Source organism: Podarcis filfolensis (genome assembly GCF_964270895.1).
Source record: "Podarcis filfolensis genome assembly, chromosome: 3".
Classification (NCBI taxonomy): Eukaryota; Metazoa; Chordata; class Lepidosauria; order Squamata; family Lacertidae; genus Podarcis; species Podarcis filfolensis.
The window spans coordinates 5226685-5250949 of record NC_139606.1 but is presented as its reverse complement, the minus strand read 5'-3'; the positions used below and the strand labels follow the sequence as shown (position 1 = coordinate 5250949).

Sequence of the window (24265 nt, the reverse complement as noted above, 5' to 3'; positions counted from 1 at the left end):
TTCCATGAGCTTCTCCAGCGAATCAGAAGATTCCCAGAAGGGGGCGCCGATGGTCAGGGCAAGGGGGGTCCCAGGGGGGACGCACCAGAAACAAGGAGCCAGAGGGGAACCCCAAAGCAGCAGTGGAGGATCGGGACCAGTTTCCCCACCAGAGCGTAGTGGGGGGGAAGAGTCACATGTGTCAGGGGCAGTGTCTCCTCCAGAGAGGGAGTCAGGGCTGACCACGCCTCCAACGGAGGGGAGGTCAGTTGCAGCTAGCCCCCCCGAAGGGGGAAGCAGTGACAGCAGCAGTGGAACGGTCAGGAGGAAAGCTGCTGGCTGGGCGCGCGCGCCAAGTTCAAATGTGCAGGCGCGCGGAACAGCAGGAGACCCGGATGGGGAACCAGCTCCTAAAGCCCGCCGGAGGGAGGGAGAAGGCTCAGGGGAATCAGCGGGAGAAGAGGCTAGAAAGGGCGGAACCCCGGCGGGCAGGCGGACCCAGAGGAGGAAGGAGCAGCGGAGAAGGTGGAGCAAGGCTAGAATCTTAAATTGGTGTCAAGGGGGAGGAGACTCAGACGGAGCATCAGCGGTCTGACACTTGAGACGTGGAGCTGCGCGCTGCGGCTCTGGAAGTGAAACTGAACTTCAATAAAGACTTTTATACTCAACAACGAAGCAGCGTTGGTCCTTTGTGAGCTGGGACCTAGGGTAGCTCTGACATGTAGATATTTGTATATATTTCGCTCACAATAAATATTTTTTTTTATAATATTTTTATTCAAGAATTTTTTCCATATAAACATAACATACATAAACATACAAAGACATAAACAAAACAAAAAACATGTACCATTTCATATCCTAATTTCTTATACCTTTCTTCCCCGACTTCCTCATGCCTCCCTTTTCTGTATTCCAAATTCTTATCAATTACTCAGCAAATCTTCCCTTATTTTAATTTAGATTTAAACTAATCTTCCTTATTCTCCTTGTCTTAACCATTGCTAATAGTAACCATTTACTTTCCAATCCAACATCATTCTAACTTTCGTTAACTTTGTGATATTTCTTTAAATAGTCCTTGAATTTTTTCCATTCTTCTTACGCTGCTTCTCTTCCCTGGTTTCGGATTCTGCTCGTCATTTCTGCCAAGCCCATGTAGTCTATCACCTTCATCTGCCATTCTTCCAGTGTGGGTAGCTCTTGCGTCTTCCAGTACTTCGCAATGAGTATTCTAGCTGCTGTTGTAGCATACATAAAGAAAGTTATATCCGTCTTTAACACCCCTTGGCCGACTATACCCAAGAGAAAGGCCTCTGGTTTCTTGGGGAAAGTATATTTAAATACCTTTTTAAGTTCATTATAGATCATTTCCCAGAATGCCTTAATCTTCGGGCAAGTCCACCAAAGATGAAAAAATGTACCTTCAGTTTCTTTACATTTCCAACATTTATTATCAGGCAAATGGTAAATCTTTGCAAGCTTGACTGGGGTTATGTACCACCTATATATCATTTTCATAATATTTTCTCTTAAGGCATTACATGCCGTAAATTTCATCCCGGTGGTCCACAACTTTTCCCAATCAGCAAACAAAATATTATGACCAATGTCCTGAGCCCATTTAATCATGGCTGATTTAACCGTTTCATCTTGTGTATTCCATTTCAGCAGCAAATTGTACATTTTTGACAAATTCTTAGTACTGGGTTCTAACAGTTCTGTCTCCAATTTTGATTTTTCCACCTGGAAGCCAATTTTACTGTCTAGTTTAAACGCTTCATTTATTTGATGATAGTGCAACCAATCTCTCACCTTCCCTTTTAATTTCTCAAAGCTCTGCAATCTCAGTTTGTCCCCTTCCTTTTCCAAAATTTCCCAGTATCTTGGCCACTTGGACTCCATGTTTAACTTTTTAACTGCCTTAGCTTCCATTGGCGACAGCCACCTTGGAGTTTTATTTTCCAGCAGATCTTTATATCTAACCCAAACATTTAATAGTGCTTTTCTGACAATATGATTTTTAAAACTTTTGTGTGCTTTAACCTTGTCATACCACAAATATGCATGCCACCCAAAAATATTGTTAAAACCTTCCAAATCCAAAATGTCTGTGTTTTCAAGAAGCAGCCATTCTTTCAGCCAGCAAAAAGCTGCCGCTTCATAGTACAATTTAAAGTCTGGCAGGGCAAACCCCCCTCTTTCCTTTGAATCCGTTAATATCTTAAATTTAATTCTGGGCTTTTTGCCCTGCCAGACAAATTTAGATATATCTTTTTGCCACTTCTTGAAACAATCCATTTTGTCCATTATTTGCAATGCTTGAAACAAAAACAACATTCTTGGCAATACATTCATTTTTATAACTGCAATTCGGCCTAACAAGGAAAGCTTTAAATTAGACCAAGTCTCCAAATCTTTTTTCACTTCTCTCCAAGTTTTTTCATAATTATCTTTAAACAAATTCACATTTTTAGCTGTCATATTTATACCCAAATATTTCACTTTTTTAACCACAGTCAACCCTGTCTCGTTCTGAAACCTTTCTTTTTCTATCTGTGTCAAATTTTTCTCCAAAACCTTTGTCTTTGACTTATTCAATTTAAATCCTGCCATTTGACCAAACTCTTGAATTATTTCCAAAACTCTTTTCGTGCTAGCTTCTGGCTCTTGCAATGTAAGTACTAAATCATCTGCAAATGCTCTCAATTTATATTGTTTAACTCCGACCTGAATCCCTTTAACCAACTGGTCCCTCCTAATCATATTAAGCAAAACCTCCAGGACCGATATAAAAAGTAGTGGGGAGATAGGGCACCCCTGACGTGTCCCTTTTTCAATCTTGAACTCTTCTGTAACCACATTATTTACAATAAGTTTCGCTTTCTGTTCAGAGTATATTGCACCTATACCATTCTCAAACCCTTGGCCTACCCCCATCCCCCGGAGGTTCTTCAACATAAAACTCCAAGAAATGTTGTCAAAGGCTTTCTCGGCATCCACAAATATCAAAACAGCCTTAGTGTTTATATTCACTTCCAGCTTTTCCAAAATGTCAATTATATTCCTTACATTGTTCGACAAATGCCTTTTTGGGAGAAAGCCCGCTTGGTCCCCATGAATCTCCTCCATCAAAACTCTTTTCAGTCTCTTTGCTAAAATATCAGCAAAGATTTTGTAATCCACATTCAATAACGAGATGGGTCGGTAGTTTTTAAGTTGAGTCTTTTCAGTCTCTGTCTTTGGTATAAGTGTGATATAGGCCTCACTCCACGTATCAGGTGCCCTTTTCCCCTCCATAATCTCATTACAGACTTCCTTCAAGGGCTGTATCAGTCCTTCCTTCAAAACTTTATAATATTTGGAAGTCAGTCCATCCGGCCCGGGGGATTTGCCCAGCGTCATGCCTTGAATGGCATCTTCTATTTCTTGTGCTGATATCTCCTGATTCAAAATTGCTTTACTTTCCTGCGAAACCTTTTTCAGCCCGTTTTTCTCGAGGAATTGTTGTATATCCATTTCATTCTGCGGCCCTTGTGTGTAGAGTTGTCTAAAGTAGTTCTGAAAACAGTTCCTAATTTCCACTGGGTTGCTTATATTCTTTCCTTCCACCTCAATATTTGTCACCGTGTTGAGTTTTTGTCTCTTCTTTATTTGCCAAGCCAATAACTTACCACATTTGTAAGCAGATTCAAAGGTCTTTTGTCTCATTTGTTTAATTTTCCACTCTAATTCCTGATTCATCAGTTCCATATATTGTGTTTGATGGAATTTAATTTCTCTTAAAATCTCTTGGGATTTTGGCTTCGATCTTAGTTGTTTTTCCCCTTCTTTTATCTTTTCCAAAATTCTCTCCTTCTCATTTTGCTTTCTTTTCTTTAAGGTATTTTGCTGAATCAAGAACCCTCTCATCACGGCTTTGCTTGCGTCCCATACTATTCTTTTTTCTACTTTAGACCTTAAGTTGATTTCAAAGTAGTCTTTCAAAGTTTTTTGGGCCTTCTTGCAAATCTCCTCATCTCTGAATAAGGTGCCATTCATTCTCCATCTGAAGGAACCAGTTGTTGTTTGCCTCATCGCCATCTTTACAGCATTATGGTCGGAGAAAGTTTTTGGGCAGATTTCTACTTTTTTTATGTTCGGCGCCATACTGCTAGTCACCCAAATTTGGTCAATCCTTGTCCATGTCATTTTGGCTTCAGAAAAGAAGGTTCCCTCTCTTTCTAATGGGTGTTTTGTTCTCCAAATATCAATCAAGTCCATATTGTCAGTCATTTCAAAAAAAGTCTTTGGTAATCTTCCATCTTTTGTTATTACCTGTCTTTGTGCTTTGTCCATATTTGTTGAAACTACTCCATTCATATCTCCCATCAAAATTAAGTTGTAATCCATATGGTCCATCAAAATTTCATGCAACTTCTTAAAGAATTCAGCTTTCCCTTCATTTGGTGCGTAGATTCCCACTATCAAATACTTCTCTCCTTGGGATTGAATTTCAATTGCCAAATATCTTCCTTGATCATCTTTAAAAATTTGTTTCGGTTGCAATTTTTCTTTTGCATAGATCACCACTCCTCTCTTTTTTACTCTGTCTGAGGATATAAATTCCTGTCCCAGTCTTTTATTTATTAGTAATTTTCTATGTGCTCTTGTCACATGAGTCTCTTGTAGACAAATCAAGTCCAGTTGGTCTTTCTTTAAGGCATGAAATATATTTTTTCTCTTCCTGGGAATGTTCAAACCGTTACAATTCCAGGTTAGAAGTTGCAGAGCCATGATGGGATTATTTACTCCTTCCTCCTACAGCTCCCTGTTTTTGTTCCTCGTCTGTCGGTGGTGCCATGTTCGTGTCCAGTGACGGATGCCCTTGTCCTGGAAATGTCTCTTTCTGTAGGTCTTCTTCGTGTTCTCCCAGGAACTTGTCTTTATCACTTACAGTCTTTATTCTTCTCTTCTTTCCCTTGTATTTAAAAGTCAAGCCTTGGGGAAATTCCCACCTGAATGGTATGTAGTTCCTCTTCAGCAATATCACCAGGTCCTTGTAATGTCCTCTTGCGTCCAAGATACTCTTAGGGATGTCTTTAAAGATCTCGATATAAAAATCTTCAATTCGAAGGGTTGTTTGGTAATGCAGGTTCAGTATTTTATCTCGCTCCTCCTTTGATCTTAGAGTAATAAGACAATCTCTGGGTCGATTCTTCTTCTGTCTTGTTCCCAATCTAAATGCACTTTCTATCTTAAAGTCTTCTTTCTCCAACTCCTGCTTCCAGAAATCAGAAAATTCTTTTGTCAAATAGTCCACCAAGTTGTCTCCTTCCTTTTCCGGCACAAGTCTGATCCTTAAATTCCTCTCCTTACGTTGCATATCCTGCATAGAGAGTGCCAACTCATACTCATCCAGTTTCTTATAAACTGGTGGAAATTTTTCCTCCGCAGCAGTTGCAATTTCCTTAGCTTCCTCGGCTATCTTTCGTGTTGTAGATGAATCTTCCAATAATTTCCCAATTGCTTCTGCATTTGAGTTCACTTTGTTCCCAAGGTCAGTTATACTTTTTGTATTTAAGTCAATTTTCCCAGAGATTTCTTCAATTTTTTTATTTGTTTCAGCAACTTGTACTTTAGTTTCGGCAACTTGTAATTTAGTCTCTGCACCTTGCTTTTTTAATTCCTCCAAAGAGTCATTTATCTTCTCCAGTACCTTAGCAAATGATTCTTCTGTAGACATTGCTTTCACTTTTGGCTTTGCAGCAACTGTAGTTCCAGAGGCTCCTATTACAGAAGCCCTTCTTTGCATGGAAGGGTCAATTTTATATTGTCTGCCAGATCTCAAGGTTGTTTCTTGTAAATCCCCTTTCTCTTTACCATCTGCCATAACAAAGTCTTTTAGTCAAGGTCATTCCCACACTTTGGAGCTATCAAACAAAAGTTCTCAGATTTTAAACTCCACTTGTTGCTGAAACAATTTGTAGGTCCTCTAGAGGGCGTAGAGTCAATTCTTTACTTCTCAAAATAGTCCCACACTCTTCAAAAAAACAACAACAAAAGTTTTCCTAGTCCCTTCCAATTTTTCTTTCCTCTTTCAAGGGGATCCCAATCAATAGTGTCCTGTAAGTAACTTTGCAATGCAACAAAATCAATGTTTCAAGTTGGAAGTAGCCAAAGTCAATTAAAGATACTTTTTAGCCTTCTTATAGCAACAGTCCTTAGCCGGTTCCTTTTCTCCGGCAGTCCGATCCCAGGTAAAAGAGCAGCGGTACTTAATTCGATTCTTTTAAATTGGCAGGAAAACACTTTAAAATCTTCTTCCCCCCCCTCCTGCCTTCGGGGAGGGAGTTCTTTGCTTTGGTGGTGGATTTCTTAATTCCCACAAATTTCCTCTCAAGCAGTTACAGCTAGAGTGCCTTTCGCTTTGATCTTGCTACAGAACGGAAAGCAGACTTCCTTTTTAGTGCTTGTCCGTCTCGGTGCCCAATTTCTTTATTTTTAGAGTCCAATTATATTTTAGCGGTCAATCCTACTCACGGATAGTTGTTCTTTTAATCCAATTTCACCGGAAGAAATCAGCGCTCTCCGCTAATGGCGACGCGGCTTCGCTTCGCAGGCTGGGTGAAGACGACTCTCAGCACCGCTCCAAAACCCCTCCGCTGCTCCGCAGCCTTTAAAAAGGCTATTTCGCAGCGTCGGGGGGGCGCAAAGGTGCCCGCCGAGTCTCCGGTTCACAGGCAACGCGCCTGTGATTTTTGAGGGTCCCCGCTTCGCCGTAGCTGACAGGACCCGAACCCACGAAGCAGATCTCTCCCGGAGCTCCGGGTGAGATCCGCCATTAAGCGCTGGCGCTAACCGGAAGTCCAGCTCCTAAAGCCCGCCGGAGGGAGGGAGAAGGCTCAGGGGAATCAGCGGGAGAAGAGGCTAGAAAGGGCGGAACCCCGGCGGGCAGGCGGACCCAGAGGAGGAAGGAGCAGCGGAGAAGGTGGAGCAAGGCTAGAATCTTAAATTGGTGTCAAGGGGGAGGAGACTCAGATGGAGCAACAGCGGTCTGACACTTTAGACGTGGGGCTGCGTGCTGCGGCTCTGGAAGTGAAACTGAACTTCAATAAAGACTTTTATACTCAACAACGAAGCAGCGTTGGTCCTTTGTGAGCTGGGACCTAGGGTAGCTCTGACATGTAGATATTTGTATATATTTCGCTCACAATAAATAATACTGCACTGAAGAACCTGGGACTCTGAGCATTCTGCTAAAGCACCGCGAAGAATTCGCGACAATTTGAAGGCATTTGTTAACATGTGAATATAAGAAACCAGTTTTGTCGGTTGATCATGAGCGCACAACATCACAATGTCGGTGACATCATGAGCGCACAACATCACAATGTCGGGAAAGATATGACAAGAGACTGCAAGATGGACCCGAGCCCTATTTATATATTTCATAACATTTACACACCACTTCAGTGGCGTAGCGTGGGTTGTCAGCACCCGGGGCAAGGCCCGTGAGAGAGAGTGAGTGAGCCAGGTAGGGGCAGAGAGCTGTGAGTGCGAGCGCCCCCCCCAGATGTGGCGCCCGGTGCGGCCGGCCCCCCCTGCATCCCCACGCTACGCCACTGCACCACTTGGCTGTAAATAAATAAAAAGTTCAAAGTGGGTAGGTATCATGGACTGGCTGTGATGAGAGGCAGCAGCTGAGAAACCCCCAGGGGGAGAAGGTTCAGAGCCGGGGCACTGGTGGAGGGATGAGTGGTCAGTGGGAGAAGAGGGAGCTGACTGGGGGGAGGAGGTGTTGGAAGCTGAAGAGAGAAGGAAGAAGCTGGGGCAGAGAACAGTTCAGACAGGAGAGGAAGGGGGCCAGGAGACAGAGATGACACAGCCTGCCTCATCCAGGGAGTCTCCCCCTCCTGCTGCGACCAGCTCCCTTCTCCCTGGTCACCCAGAACATGGAGAGAAATGAAGATGGCAAAGTCATGAGATGCAAGGTGATGGAGCTGTAGGCTGCTGGGGGAGGGGCCTTAGAGGGCAGTGGGAAGGTGGAGACCTTCAGTCCTCATAAGCTGGCAGGAGCTGGAGGCAGGAGTAGGTCAGCAATAAAAAGACCACCAGTGCCGGGGAAGTTAACTCTTTATTCAAAGAAAGCAAAACAGTGGTTTCTCCCATCCAGTTTTTCCATATTACCATCACCTCCCTCCCCCCAATTTTTAAAATAGAATTTTTACACAGAAAGTTTTTAATGTTTTTAATCAAATTCCTGATGTAAATTTAAAAAACCAGTGGAATTTATCATTGCTCTTTTCACATGGAAAGACTTAATCTATTTTGTTACCTGTAGACTTGCTATACCTGTGACCCTCAGTTAAAATCTGAGCCTCTTGATCAGAGTGGGGAGAAACACCTGCATTTGACTACTCCTTTTTGACCATCCATCACTTTAATCTTTGTTTTTAAAAGTGCCCTTCACTTAGAACCACATGCTGAAGCAGTAAAATACACAAGGAATGAAGTGGCTTGACACAAAAGATATAGATTATAATTATTACCAGTATATAGATTATAGTAGGAAATTTATTTTCTGAACAGAATCAAATTTCAAAATTAAATTCCTAGGCTGAACTAAAGCACTACAATTAACACGGAATCGTATTTACTACAAACATTAAGCAGAACATAGTGTGCAACACTTAAGTTTTGTGACACTTCATGGGCCAATCCGACTGGAAGTCTACTGAACCAAAATGTCCATGGTTAATAAGGGTGTTTAAAAAGCATTTTGCATTGCACACACAGGGAGGATAAGCAACCCATGAACTTTGCGTCTTATGAACGTGGCAGAGCACAGAGTTGGTGGGGCATGGGTGGTGTTGTGAACCCAACAGCAGGGGTCAAATCCAGGTCATCTTCAGATGTTCCAGGAGGTAGCTGGAATGTGAATCTCTGCAGGAGGCTTGTAAAGAAGAGGAAGAGCTCCATTTTGGCAAGATTCTCACCTAAACATGCTCTCCGACCTGTAAGGAAGTGCAAGCAGGATTGAAACTGGGCTCATGGCTTACTTAACAACATTTTATTGGTTTATCTATAATGGAATGCATCAAACTGCTTACTGTTTGAAATTTCATAACGATACCATTCTAAAATGCAACAAGAATGAACACTAATCTTGAAGAACTGCATGTTCTCCAAGTGTCCCAATTCTCCAGTGCCAGTCCCACAATGCATGCTCTGCTGCTGAGCTTGGGGAAAAGTATGAGTCAGCACTTGCCCCTCCATAGCGGCTGCTGGAGGAGAGGATGTGGCTGTCGAGAACTAGCATGATGATGCAGTGGCTCTGAGGGAGGGGCAGAGGGCAGAGCAGTCCTGGGTGGGAGGAAGGGGGAGCAGAACAGAGCACAAGGCATCTGGATTTATTAAAAATGCATGGTCTACTGCTGAGCTTGGGGAGAAGGATGAGCCAGCGCTTGCCCCTCTGTAGCAGCTGCTGGAGGAGAGGATGTGGCCTCTTTCTAAAATGTGTTTATCGGTGTGTGTTTTCCCTTTTGTAAATCTACCAAAAGAATAAAATCAGATTGGGGCTAAGGGGTTTTCTCAGGACAGTGGAGGGTGCAAGTCGTGAGTCCTGTTGGTTTAGAAATGGCGGCACTCGACCTTCTTCTGAAAATAAATGCTCTGCGGGGGGCAGGGGAACACAAATGGTCTTTTGAGGAGGGTGAGTTGGGACATATGAAAAATGTCCTGATTTTCATCTGAAGAATGTTGGCAAGTATGCAAAAGATGAACTCCCAGCAAGAAGCATTGCTAAATACAGATTATAAATTTTTTGCAAGCATATTAGCAAAGAGGATGAAAGAGTTACTACAAGAAATTATCAATAAAGATCAAGCGGGTTTCCTTCCTGGCAGACAGATGAAAGATAATATAAGGAATATAATTAATATTTTGGAATATCTGACTGCCAGGAATGAGAAACAAACTATGCTAATATTTGTGGATGCAGAAAAGGCCTTTGATAATATATCATGGCAATTTATGTTAAAGAACTTGGAATTGATGGATGTGGGAAAGGAATTTTTCAATGGAATAAAGGCTATATATACAGAACAGAGAGCAAAGTTGATAGTTAATAACATCACTACAGAAGAGATAAAAATAACTAAGGGTACAAGACAGGGATGTCCTCTCTCTCCTTTGTTATTCATCTTGGTACTGGAGGTCTTCCTGAAATCAATAGGAAAAAATGAAGAAATAAAAGGGGTGACAGTAGGTCAAAATGAGTATAAGGTGAAAGCTTTTGCTGATGATCTGGTAATAACGGTGGAAGAACCAGTAAAAAGTGTGGGAAAAATATTAGAGGAGATAGAGCAGTTCAGTCAAGTAGCAGGGTTTATATTAAATAAGAAAAAGACTAAAATAATAGCAAAAAACATGAATCAAGGCATGATAGAGACAATGCAACAACAGACAGGGATAGAAGTGGTAAAGAAAATTAAATATTTGGGAATATGGTTAACTCCGACTGCAAGAAGATCAAACGTATCCATTCTTAAGGAAATCAGCCCTGAGTGCTCACTGGAAGGACAGATCCTGAAGCTGAGGCTCCAATACTTTGGCCACCTCATGAGAAGAGAAGACTCCCTGGAAAAGACCCTGATGTTGGGAAAGATGGAGGGCACAAGGAGAAGGGGACGACAGAGGACGAGATGGTTGGACAGTGTTCTTGAAGCTACAAACATGAGTCTGACCAAACTGCGGGAGGCGGTGGAAGACAGGAGTGCCTGGCGTGCTCTGGTCCATGAGGTCACGAAGAGTTGGACACGACTAAACGACTAAACAACAAAATGGTTAACTCCGAAGAATATTGATCTGTTTCAAAATAATTATATATCAGTGTGGAATTTTTAAAGAATGGCAAAGAGTAATTTCAAGGTATATCTGGCAGGGTAAGAAGCCAAGAATTCAATATAAGCTATTAACAGATGCGAAAGAAAGAGGAGGCTTCGCCCTGCCAGACTTGAAATTATACTATGAAGCATCATGCCTCTGTTGGCTAAGGGAGTGGATAAAATTAGATAATGGAGAGCTGTTGGATCTGGAAGGTTTTGACAATAGATTTGGCTGGCACGCATATTTATGGTGTGAAAAGAAGAAAATACATAAGGGTTTTCCGTAGATCTCTTATAGAAATATGGGATAGGTATAAAAACCTACTGGAACCAAAACTTCCGCACTGGTTATCTCCATTAGAAGTGATGAGTGTTAAAAAGATCAATATGGGTGGTACATGACACCAGTCAAGCTTGCAAAAATATATCATCTGCGCGATAATAAATGTTGGAAATGTAAAGAAAATGAAGGTACATTCTTTCACCTTTGGTGGACGTGCCCAAAGATTAAGGCTTTCTGAGAGATGATCTATAATGAAATGAAAAAGGTATTTAAATATACCTTCCTGAAGAAACCAGAGGCCTTTCTCCTGGGCATAGTCGGCCAATTGGTGCCAAAGAAGGATAGAACTTTCTTTATGTATGCAACAACAGCAGCAAGAATACTTATTGCAAAGTATTGGAAGACACAAGATTTACCCACCCTGGAAGAGTGGCAGATGAAGGTGATGGACTATATGGAATTGGCGGAAATGACTGGCAGAATCTGAGACCAGGGAGAAGAGTCGATGGAAGAAGATTGGAAGAGATTTAAAGACTATTTGCAGAAATATTGTAAAATTAATGAATGTTAAAATGATGCTGGATTGAAATTAAGTGGCATTAGCAACAAGGTTAATAAGAATATGCAAAAATGGATTGATAATGGATGAAAACATATAGCTATAATATGTTAAGATATAGAGTTAAGATAAATGAAAGAGGGTAAGGATTTGCTGAATTGATTATGTAAATGGGAATACAAAAAGGGGAGGTGTGAGGAGGTCAAGGAAACAAGCAAATGAGCTTAAAGATATCAAAAAATGGATTTGTTTTTAATTTTTTCCTATCTATTTGTTTTTTGTATTTTGTATTTTCTTTTTTTCTATGTATTTTTGTACTTTTTGTATTTTTAAAATTTTCTTCTTTTTTTTGCTTTCTTTTTATTCTGTAAATCTCTGTTTTTTGTAAAACCCTAATAAATATTATATATATATATATATATATATATATATATATATATATATATATATATAAGATCAATATGAGGGGGAGATGGATAACATATGGAGAGCTAATAATAAAAGGAGGGAAGTGGAAAATGAAACCGTATGAAGAGGTAAAAGAGTATGTGTATGATTGGTTGCATTACTATCAGGTTAATGAAATGTTTAAAAAGGATTTTAAAGAGTATGGTTATGTGGAAAGAGATTCAAAATTTCAAATAGAAATATTAAGTAATGATCACAAAATATTATGAAAAATGTATAAATTGATGCTGGAATGGTATACAAAAGACGAAGAACTTAAATCGGTGATGGTGCATTGGGCTAGGGATTTTGGATATAATATACACTTTGAGGAGTGGACAAAATTATGGAATGATAGATTAAGATTTACGGCATGTACCGTGTTAAAGGAAAATGTCATGAAAATGGTTTATAGATGGTATATTTACACCAGTAAAACTTGCAAAAATGTATAAAACATGTAATAAGTGTTGGAAGTGTAAAGAAAAGGAAGGGACATTCTATCATATGTGGTGGGAATGTAAGAAAGTGAAAGGCTTCTGGGAAATGATTTTGGGAGCTGAAAAAGATGTTGAAATATACATTTATTAAAAAACCGGAAGCTTTTCTTTTAGGAATGGTAGGAAATGAAGTAAATAAAAAAGACTGCAAACTTTTCCAATACGCAGTAACAGCAGCGAGAATACTCCTAGCCACAAAATGGAAACAGGAAGAATTCCCGATGATCGAAGAATGGAGAATGAAATTGACGGACTTTGCAGAATTGGATAAATTAACAGGGAAGATTCGATATTTCGATATTTGCGAGACCAGAAGTTCATCGAGGACTGGGGAAAATTTACACATTATCTGAAAAGTATATGTGATGAGCAGACAACGCTTGTAGGTTTTCAAGATGTTCTGTGAAAGTATAAGGAATATTGTAAAAAAGGGAATAAGATTGGGGAAGTTATAATTTAAAGACAATAGAAAAATTAGAAATGTGTAAACAAAAGAAAAGATTAAAATGGAAGATTGGCAGAGAAACTGAGGGAAGTCAAAAAAGAAGACTATGTAATAAATTTCGAAAATGGTTGTATAAATTTGTGTTTGAAAATGAATATATATATATATATATATATATATATATATATATATATATATATATAAAGAAGCATTCTACAGGGCTGAAAACCAAGGGGAACGGATGTTTTTCAGCCCACGGTCTGAGAGTTTCTTGTACGCTAATCCTCCAAACAGCCTGTATCCATTCTCCACCACAGCAAGCAGGTGGCATTATCACAGATCAGTGGCACATTCCGGCCAGGCCAAAGCCCACGAGGGGAACACAGAGCAGGTCCACTGAAAGCCAAGGCCTGGGGGAAGTTCTGAGGGTGGTTAGAGAGCCTTGAAGAGTCCAATTTGGCCACTGGCCCAGAAGTTGCCCTACTGAAAATGAATAATGTTGCGTATCTTATTGCAGTTCGAAATGACAGTTTGGGATTGTGTCTTCCATCCAAGTTTTATTTTATGTTAATATACTTAGGATGGCCTGTTCATTTAGCTCACATTGGATATGTATAAATAGACAGAAAATGAGTTACCTGCAGAGAAAGGCATGAATGCATCTCTCTTTATGAACTTTCCTTCAGAGTCAAGAAAGTGCTCAGGATAAAATTGGTATGGTTTTTCCCACTGAGATTCATCATGCAGCACGGAGGTCAGTAGTGGCATGATGTGAGTCCCCTGCAAAGGAAAAGCAAGAGTTATTTAAAAAATGGATATGGCCCATCAAGCAAATCGTTATGGTATAGTCCTCAATGTCTTTTTTTTTTAAAGGAAGAAATGATCCAGAATGTAAAGCAGAGATTATATACCATTAGATCCTTAAACAGTCATCATTGGACTGAGAGAATTGTTGACTGAGGCCCTTGCCCAACTTTTCTGGGATGACTCAATAAAGACCTGTATGCAGCGAGGAAGGCAGAAGCAAGTAGGCCCAGACTAGGCAACTGGGTCTCCAACAGGGGCCCCCAGGGGGGCAATGGCCCCCTACTTTACAAGGAGGTCAGTGGGGCCTGCTCCTAGTGGTTCAGAGCGGTGGACTCGTAATCTGGTGGACTCGTAATCTTGGCCTAGTGAAACTTCTTTGAAGTCTCTCAGCCTCACTCACCTCACAGAGTGTTTGTTGTGGGGGAGGAGGGGAAAGGAGAATGTTAGCTGCTTTGAGACTCCTTAGGGTAGTGATAAAGCGGGATATCAAATCCAAACTCTTCTTCTTCTTAGCCTAAAGTGTAATGTCCTAATTAATGAAGAAATTGATCGCAGTCTACTGAGCAAAGAATGCAGTTTAATCAAAGTGATTACCTTTGGAATGAAATAGCCTTTGAGGGTAACATCCACAGTGGTTGCACGTGGCAGATTTGTTGGGATAATGTCAGCAAATCTCTGGATCTCATGGATCACTGCATCTACATATGGCATTTTCGTTCGGTGCTCAATCCTTGGCTGAGAAGATCCAACAACATTCGCAATTTCTTCTTGGACCTTAACTGGGGGCAGTGGAGTAGGAATTTTTTTGTTAAAATAAACTCATTGGTGGCTCAAAAGCATATGTTTGCCATCAACTCATATCTTCAGATTTCCTGGTGTAACTTACAGCTAATTATGCAATGGGACTGCACAATCTCACGACATAAGGCAAAATTGTGGAAGACGCTATTCACCTGGGAATTTTAGTGGAAATACACAATTTGCTTATAGTTATGTACGAAGCGAAAGTCAGAAACATGCATGCTTGATTACACCCAACATGGGGGGGGGCTGACATGTTTGATGTCACACAGTGAAACTAGGCCCAACAAGGCCCACCCAGTTGCGGAATATTGAGGAGGGCCACCCCCCTCATTGTAAATTGTGGGGCTCAGCCCCCCAGCTTCCCAGGCCCCCAGATACAATGGTACCTCGGGTTACAGACGCTTCAGGTTACAGATGCTTCAGGTTACAGACTCCACTAACCTAGAAATAGTATCTCAGGTTAAGAACTTTGCTTCAGGGTGAGAACAGAAATCGTGCTCCAGCGGCACGGTGGCAGCAGGAGGCCCCATTAGCTAAAGTGGTGCTTCTGGTTAAGAACAGTTTCAGGTTAAGAACGGACCTCTGGAGGGGGCCGCTAGGGGCGCCTTGGAAGATGGCGGATAATACCATCTATCCTGCTCGCACGAGGTAATTTGAGGCTGATTATGGGGAGTAAATCAGCCTCCCTTATCTTCCCAGGGAAGGGGAAGATGCTGTTTTCGCCCGTGGTTGCCATAAATCATCCCTGAGTTCGGAAGAAGGAGAGGGTGCGAGGCACTGGGCGCATAACCCTCGTGTGGGTCTCGGAACTCCTCCGAAGCTGCTTCCAGGAGCGAAACTAGTTGCGTTACTTAAAAGGAAAAAATTTGGAGAAGTAAACGCACATGCTTCGAGAGAGGTCAGGAGTGTTTTTATTTGCTAATAATTTTACCACCGAGATGAAGAAGATTGGGACAGGAGGATTACATCAAAGAATCGCAGACATGTTGGTATGTGGAACGGAACAGAAAGGAGGGGAGGAAAGAACTTTTTACTTTTTCAATGTGATTTACTTAACAACCCTCCCCCTTAGAAGAACCGTCGCTACGACCAATTGTAAGTGGGACTAAAAATAAACTGTGTGGGGAAAAATAAATACGAATTGAAGGTTTTATTCTGTAAAAGATTTGGAAAGAAGAGTTGGCTCTTGGTGTGACGCAGTTACAATGTGATCCGACATGGACAGGCAGACCTTTGCTGCATGATATATGGCCTTAGGGAAGGGGAGCCGATTTGTTATCTGGTTGGAATCATAAAGTTGAAAAGGCGGTAACCCTCCTGGAGAGGCTAATTTACGATGGAGCGGGTCTGGAAAAGTTTACGAGCGGACATTAAGATTGTATCTCATTGGAATGGAATAAGATGGCGGCGACTGCTCGAATGATTATTGGATCTATGTGATTGTTTTACAAGAGAGCACTACAAAGTCCACACAGAAGAATAAATAAGACTGTTTCTTTCAATCCACTTGTGGAGACAACTCGGAGGGACTGAAAAGGAAAATGAGTAACGACAAGCAGATGAGAAGAGGAGACTGAAAGCATCATTGCAAACAACAATGCAGCAGAAATATAGATGATTGGCGTCCTGCCGATCTCGGAGCCTGGGTACCCCCCACAAAAAATTATAATTTGGAAAATATTTGGATTTTATGATTTGTATTGTTACAATTTGGACTAATTGGTATGATATGTTTGATTTGATAAATGGAAACTTAATAAAAATTATTATTATTTTTTTATAAAAAAGAACGGACCTCCGGAACAAATTAAGTACTTAACCAGAGGTACCACTGTAGATATGTATAACTAGAATCAAGATATGCTAGCTAGAGTAATGGGAGCCAACGCAATGAAAAGCACTCACTCTGAATTTCAGGATATTTCATCATTAGTAACAGTCCCCAGCGCAGTGTGGTAGAAGTGGTCTCCATGCCAGCAGCAAATAAGTTTCCCACAACGGCTTTTAGGTTTTCATTGTGGAAATATCCATCCGGCTTGTCCTTCTCCTGGGGTGTAAAAAGAAAGAACTGGCAATAACCAGGTGAATGAGGAAATTCCATTTGCAGATATCAAAGGAGTTAGCCAAGGGCTGGGAGGGCACTCACTGGAATGGAAAGAGCAGAGAAGTGGTATAGGAAAGTAGAAAAATCATACACAGCAAGCACACTTAAATCTCTTTTATCCATGAAAGCATGTCACAGGTTGAAGAAAGGAGCATGGTACAAAAGAAATACTGGGGGGGGGGGGGAAGCATGACGTGTTGGACTAGTCATGGAATCATGGAATCATAGAGTTGGAAGGACCCTGAGGATCATCTGTTCCAAACATCTGCAGAGTAGGACTGCAGCTGTCCCTTACAGGGATCGAATCTGAAACCTTGGCGTACGCAGCATCGTATTCCTACCAACTGAGCTACCGTATCTCAAAGGTTGATTTTTTTCCTTTTTCTCTTGAGAGGAGTGGGAGTCCCACTGGAAAACAGCCCTGCAAGCAATCAGATCACAGACTCCGGATATTCGCCAAAGCTTTATAGAGCAAAAGTAAAATAAAATGTGCAGAGTACAGTGGTACCTCGGGTTACATACGCTTCAGGTTACAGACTCCGCTAACCCAGAAATAGTGCTTCAGGCTAAGAATTTGCTTCAGGATGAGAACAGAAATCGTGCAGTGGCGGCGCAGCAGCAGCTGGAGGCCCCATTAGCTAAAGTGGTGCTTCAGGTTAAGAGCAGTTTCAGGTTAAGAACGGACCTCCGGAACGAATTAAGTACTTAACCCGAGGTACCACTGTATATTAGACACCAGCTCACATGGAAATATATTTTTAAAACGTGAAAATTTCAACATTTGAAAGTATAAAAAAAATTATTGGTGGGCTTAAAAGACTCTATTACCTCTTGCTGTCTCAGAAGAAATGAATCAATTAAGCTCCTTTGGTTGTTTTCATCCAGATCTCTGAGGTGTTGTATGAAGGTGGCATTTATGAAGGCATGCATCTCATCTCTGTTGTGAAGGATAGTCTTACGGGCTCCCAAAAGCGAGCCAAGAGCAGGAAATACATTATACAGCTGTAAGGATAGAATACGACAAAGAGAAAAGCCCAGTGCTTAATTCTCAGGTGGTACTCCAAATATCTCATCTTCCACAGAGGAATAAACAATGACACAGAACAAAAATGTACTTGGGTTGGAGCAACGTTGAGTAAATTTCCCTTAGAGGCCAAGGCTGGAGGCCATTTTCTTATGTGCTGTTGTAGTTATGGAGCCCCCTTGTACTTGTGGATTAGCAGTTTGCTCAGATGTGGACAAGCCCCTAGACAGAGGTCAACCAGAAGTGCCCAGGGGCAGCAAAATGCCCCCCTGGCACTGTCCCCCACAGACCCATGGTGCCACTCACAGTGCTGCCACAATACAGGGCACTGTGGCAGCAGCCATGGTGGCATGGGCAAAACTGAGACATGGCTGGCAGTGGTGCAACAGCAGGGACAGAGAAGCGGTTGGATCTGCCACCTGAGGCAAATTGCTTCACCTCGGCTCATGTCAGCATCTGTCTTGGGCTGGCGGTGGGGCATTTTTAGCTCTACCCCAACATTGCTTGTATTATCCCTGGCCATTAGCCATTCTTGCTGGAGGGCCAAAGGCTTTCAAAAGCTTGACTCAAAAGCTTGACACACCTGACTTAGACTTTCAAAAAAGCTTGCACAACAAAGACTCCTGGGTAAGAAAAGCAGGTGTTGGAATAAGGAGGAGAGGAACCTCTAGTGGGTCAGGAAGTGGGGCATAGGAATAGACAGACATTCTCCCAATAGAAGGATGTAGAAGTGGAGTCCCCAACGGATAGATATGGGGCCCTGTACATTAAGAAAAGCACCTTTATTTTTTAAAAAGGTGAAATTACAAAAGAAATAAAATATTTCAACTATATATAATTTCATAAGATCATGCATACAATATACAGAAAGTCAATTATGGTTTGAGTTATCTAACTATTATATTTTAAGCAGAATATCCAATTATATGAATGAAAATAATAAATGGGGTGAATATTGTCTTGAATTTTTATATTTGCTTTTTTAAAATAAATTTATTTGGGGCCCTTCTTTCAATATCTCTTTTAGAACTTTTAAGTTGTGTTAACAATGCTGCATCCCATGTGTTTTATGCATATATACATTTATACATAAATTTAGCTTTGACTAGTCTTGCTGTAGTGCTTATAACAGTAGCAAAGTTCAAAATCTCCCTTGCTTGCTATGCCTTTCCAAATCTAATGTATTTGGGTATTAAAATCATATTGGTACCAAGAATTTAATTTATAACCAAAAGCTTTTAATCTTACAACAAGTCCAAAATATATGTGTAAAATAGCTGCTCCTATATTTTTGAATTTCCAACATTGTCTCTTTGAAAATTATAACCACTTCCATTCATCTTTAGTAACTGGAGAATTAATGTCTCTCTCAAATGTCTCTGCTCAAAACTGAAGGATGATTGATCTAAACCGAATAATTATTTGCATTATTTGGCCAACATACCTTTACTTTGGAAGGTGAGTATTAATTTCTCTGCTTTCCTTAATACCTGAAGATTGCAATTCCTTTCTACGAATACTTTTCCTTGCAAATATGCAATACCTCTCCCCTCCTAAAAGCTGCACAAAGACAACTGAGTGAGGACCTTTGGAAGGAAATGCTGTCCTGGGATCTTACGCAACTCATATTTCTCAAGATGTGTTTTGCAGTGAAGCCCGAACAATATGGAATGGCACCCACATTCTGTGAGTACAACCAACTATTTCTTTTCCATTTGAGAAAGCTTAGATTACCATGACAGACGGGCTTCCAAAAAGCCGGATATTTTCATTGACCAACTTCAGAAGTTTTCTAAATGTGGAATCTTCGTATTCAAATCGCTTGTTTAGTAGGATGGACACTATGATATTGGCAACAGCGGCATTCATAATTGTGGTGGTTTCAAATGGTTGTCCTATATATAAATATTAAACAATGCTCAGATGAAATACCAAGTAGAATTGCTCTTCTCTGCCTTAGGTTCCCAGTGTCAGCCTACCGATGTATAGAGCACATTTATCTTAGAAACTGATCCTACGTTCTGGTGTACTTGAAGATATCTGAGTTAAGAAACGCTAAAAAGAGTCATGGGCAGTATATACCTAAGCAGAGGTCTTCATCCTTTTTGAGTCCACGACTCCCTTGACCAGCTACATTCTTTCTGTGGTTTTCCTGTGGGGCAAATGCACTCCAAGCCTCAGGAGCCAGTTACCGGTATGTCACCCCTTGCCTGCAAAGCCAGTGGCCTCTCACCCTTTTTCAAACACCCTCCCTCATGAAGTGTTCCCTCAGCCACCTCTCCTCTCCCCTCTCCTTGGGAGCTTGTAGCCAGGGCTGCTGCAACAAACAGCTGTGCAAGCCTTTGGGAGGCAGAGATGCGAGAGGGGATCGTGGGAGGAAGGACAGGAAAGAGGGACAGAGGCCAGCATTACCTCACGCTGACCTGAACACTGCAGATTGGTTACTTCTTCACAGGGAATCCTGGTTACTATATTTCTGAGAGTTAGCAATATGTATGTAACACATTATTCTGGGCATCTAATGTAGTGTTGTTTTGCCCTGGAAGAGTAGAGGGAAACACTAACCCACCTTGGTAAGATTCAAATGTCTTAATCAGGACACTGCATTCTTCCACAATTCTGTCCTCTATGGACCTTTTCCCCATGCCATAGTCCCGTAATGTGCTTAGTGCAAACCGCCGCATCACTTTCCAGGTATCACCATGTGAAAAAAGTACACCTGAAGAACAGAGATCAAGTTTCAAGTTATCATGGCCACGATAATATGTTTTGGCTTATGTCACCCTTCTTCTGTGGAACTGAGGATGCCTCTCAGCTGGTCCCTCTTCCGGTCTCTGATAGGACACTTCAGCAATATCCCTATGGGTTGTACCCTCAGAACACAATTGCACAGGGGGTTCTTTAGTTTACGGCCCTTCAGTTGTAACGGTACATTATCTTATGACCAGATTCTCCTATTCTCTCAACACTACTCTTTTGCTGGCAGTGACAAAGACATCTGACATTATCCATCCAATGGCTGCAGCTACACTGGTCGATTGGCAGGCTGTCCTCCAAGCTATAATTGAAACTAACAATCAGTTCTATGAACCTTTTGGCACAGATTCTATATTGCTATGATAACTAAATTTCACAAACAGCACAAGCTATTATACAGAAGGAAAGGCCTCACCAAAGCCCCTTGTAAACTCCTCAAAAATTGGGATGAGGGGTCTCTCTGCAAAAGCGTCCGCCTGATTCACCAGAGCCTCCTTGACTGTCTCATACCCTGTCAGCACCACCATTTTCTGGAATCCCATTTGGATGCGGAAGATGGGGCCATGTTCTTTTGAGAACTGGAGTTCAATGACCAAAAGAGAGAAACATCAAATGAATCCCCCTAAACATACATAGATACTCTCTCAGATCTGAAATAAAAACTGATTTAATTTACATGATTGCATGGTATAATTCATCAACTTAAAATGTCTAAGCATTGTCTATCACATGGGTGCCTTTAGCAAGAGGAGTAACTTCAAATTATTAAGAAGAAAGTGCAGTAAGACGGCTAATTCTGCAGCTCTTCTATTTTATTTGGAGATGTTGTTGTTGTTTAGTCGTTTAGTCATGTCCGACTCTTCGTGACCCCATGGACCAGAGCACGCCGGGCACTCCTGTCTTCCACTGCCTCCCGCAGCTTGGTCAAACTCATGCTGGTGGCTTCGAGAACACTATCCAACCATCTCGTCCTCTGTCGTCCCCTTCTCCTTGTGCCCTCCATCTTTCCCAACATCAGGGTCTTTTGAAGGGAGTCTTCTCTTCTCATGAGGTGGCCAAAGTCTTGGAGCCTCAACTTCATGGATCACTGCCTTGCAGTGGCAAAGGGGCTTGAATAACTCAGAGAAGCTGTGAGCTGTGCCGTGCATGGCCACCCAAGATTGACAGGTCATAGTGCAGAGTTTTGACCAAACGTGATCCACCTGGAGCAGGAACCGGCAAGCCACCCCAGTATCCCTGCCAGGAAAACTCCATGGACAAAGACAACAGGCATATTTGGAGATAATTGTGAGCAAATAAAGTTGAAAACTGATGTGAATTTTCCTTCCTTAAAGTTAGAATCATAGAATTGTAGAACTGGAAGGGACCACAAGAATCATCTAGTCCAACCCCCTGAAATGTAAGAATCTTTTTGCCCAACGTGGGATCGAACCCACGACCCTGTGATTAAGAGTCCCCTGCTTGATCAACTGAGCTATCAGTTCTGGCTGCTCAGAATTAGGCTCCTCAGTTTCACCCGAGGAGCACCAGTGCTTTCCAATATTGCCTTTAGCTAAAATTACCCTGGAGACTTAATCTAGATTTAATCTAATAAATTTTTTTACACCTGCCTAAAGAATCCTGGGAAATTGTGGGTGTTGCGAAGAGATGAACATTCTCAATAGGAACATAATTTCAGTCATGGGCGCACTTAAAAGCCCACATTCAGCAATATAATTGCTTTGTTTTGTTTCACGTAAGATAATTGTGAAAATTTGAGTGGATTCTAAAATGATGTATTTAGAAGTGCTGGCTTCACACTGAAAAGTTCGATAATTTTGCAGCTAATTTTTGTGGATAAGGCTGGTTAAGGTAAAGGTAAAGGGACCCCTGATTGTTAAGTCTAGTTATGGACGACTCTGGGGTTGTGGTGCTCATCTTGCTTTCAGGCCGAGGGAGCTGGCGTTTGTCTGCAGACAGTTTTCCGGGTCATGTGGCCAGCATGACTAAGCAGCTTCTGGCGAACCAGAGCAGCTCATGGAAACCCCATTTACCGTCCTAGTGGAGCGGTACCTATTTATCTACTTGCACTTTAATGTGCTTTTGAACTGCTAGGTTGGCAGGAGCAGGGACTGAGCAACGGGAGCTCACCCTGTTTTGGGGATTTGAACTGCTGATCTTCTAATCGGCAAGTCCTAGGCTCTGTGGTTTAGACCACAGCGTCACCCATATCCCAGGCTGGTTGTGACATTCCTATTCCCCTCCTCCAGTGACCCAGTCCCTCCACTGCACAGATCAGCTATCAGCCTAAACCATAACAGCAGTCACACACAAAAAGGAAGAAAAAAAAGGAATAAGCCATACTTGACAGAGTTTTATCATTTTTGCACATCTGCATTTATGAGATGGAACACTGACATCTACCTGGCCTAAAAAGATCCACAGAATCTTTGCCTTGCTGCAGAAAGAAAAGAAAACGTTACCTTTAACATTGTTCTGTAAGGTCTCTTCAGATCCATCATGTGGAGATTCCCAACAAGTGGTAAAGGTGTAGGACCTGGTGGGAGATTTTTGGAGCTCCTATTCCAGAAACTGCCCCATTTCAAAATGAATATAATTGTAAGGATGAGCAGGAACAATGTTGGAATCTGTTCAGTCCAATCCATTTCTTTCCAGTGAGGAAATTTCTGAAGCGATTACTGTGAAAGTCACAACATAGTTTGATCAAGGACAATGTCCGCTGGCTGAAATGAGCAGCAAATACTAGGAACTGTCTCTAGTGAATCATTTCATTCAATGAATTGCCTTCCACTCTCCCCCCCCCCGACTTTATTGCAATCTAAGCTTGATGATTTAGCTATCCCTTTATACTTACTTGAGCAGGGATGTTTTCTTCCGGAAATGAAAGCATCGTTCAGCCGGTTCAACCTCTTTTGAATTCTCGGGAGGTCCAATGTTCAGTTTTAGAACAACATTATAGAATCACAGAACTGGAGAGTTGGAAGGAACCCAAACAACCGTTAAGAAATCCTCTTGTGTAATTATTGAACTAGTGAGATATTTTTGAAATAGTTTCAGAACCTCTTGAACTTTTTCTTTGCAAATATTCTGCTATTCAGCATTTGTCTGTAACTAGTTAAGTTAATTAATATACTGGTGGCAGCAAAATAGGGAGATGTTCCCTGGGAAATACTGCACAAATATTTTATGTGTGTGCGTGTGTGTGCGTGCAATTTTCTGCACTGTGCAGCATGGCCCTCTTCTGTCAAGTCATCTCTGGAACTATTTGCTTCATAAACAAACTTGTGTTATATACTTCCTCTTGGCTTATGCAACATTGTGGTTTAGCTCATGATGATGTATTTTATTTACAGTTGCTCTTGACTCATAAGGTCCCAGAACAGATTACATCCATTTTAAGCACCTGGTGGTAGGATGCTCAGGTGCTGATAGGTGGATACTACAGTATTAGAGCAGGTACTGGCTTATTTTGTGTCTTAGGACTTATCTGTGTGAGATAACCAGCCTCATACAACCAGCATGCTAATGCATGAATGGGTTAAAACCATAGAGTAAGCTGTCCTGCCAGGTTTATTTAGGTCACTTCCCCTCACCTTGGAAGATATCCAAGCCTGTTGTTGTACCTCAGTCTGCCTGAGAAGCTCAGTATGTAAAAGAAGACGGAGCTGGTTGCTCACAAGCCGTTCTT

At 41.6% G+C, this 24265-nt stretch overlaps 2 protein-coding genes across 2 annotated transcripts in view; both read right to left on the bottom strand.

Moving 5' to 3' along the window:
• Positions 1–24265, bottom strand: part of LOC310759456 (uncharacterized protein) — a 63733-nt gene that overhangs the window by 34532 nt on the left and 4936 nt on the right. The gene's annotated exons all lie outside the window — the stretch shown is intronic.
• Positions 8079–23840, bottom strand: LOC310759416 (cytochrome P450 2K1-like). The gene is made up of 10 exons (XM_083606644.1): positions 23432–23840; positions 23040–23255; positions 20993–21155; positions 20390–20539; positions 19555–19715; positions 17625–17798; positions 16598–16739; positions 14483–14667; positions 13720–13861; positions 8079–8975 (listed from the first exon to the last, which is right to left on the bottom strand). Exons 2-10 carry the CDS (start codon positions 23220–23222, stop codon positions 8788–8790), a joined length of 1488 nt encoding a protein of 495 aa, XP_083462770.1. The 5' UTR covers positions 23223–23255; positions 23432–23840; the 3' UTR covers positions 8079–8787.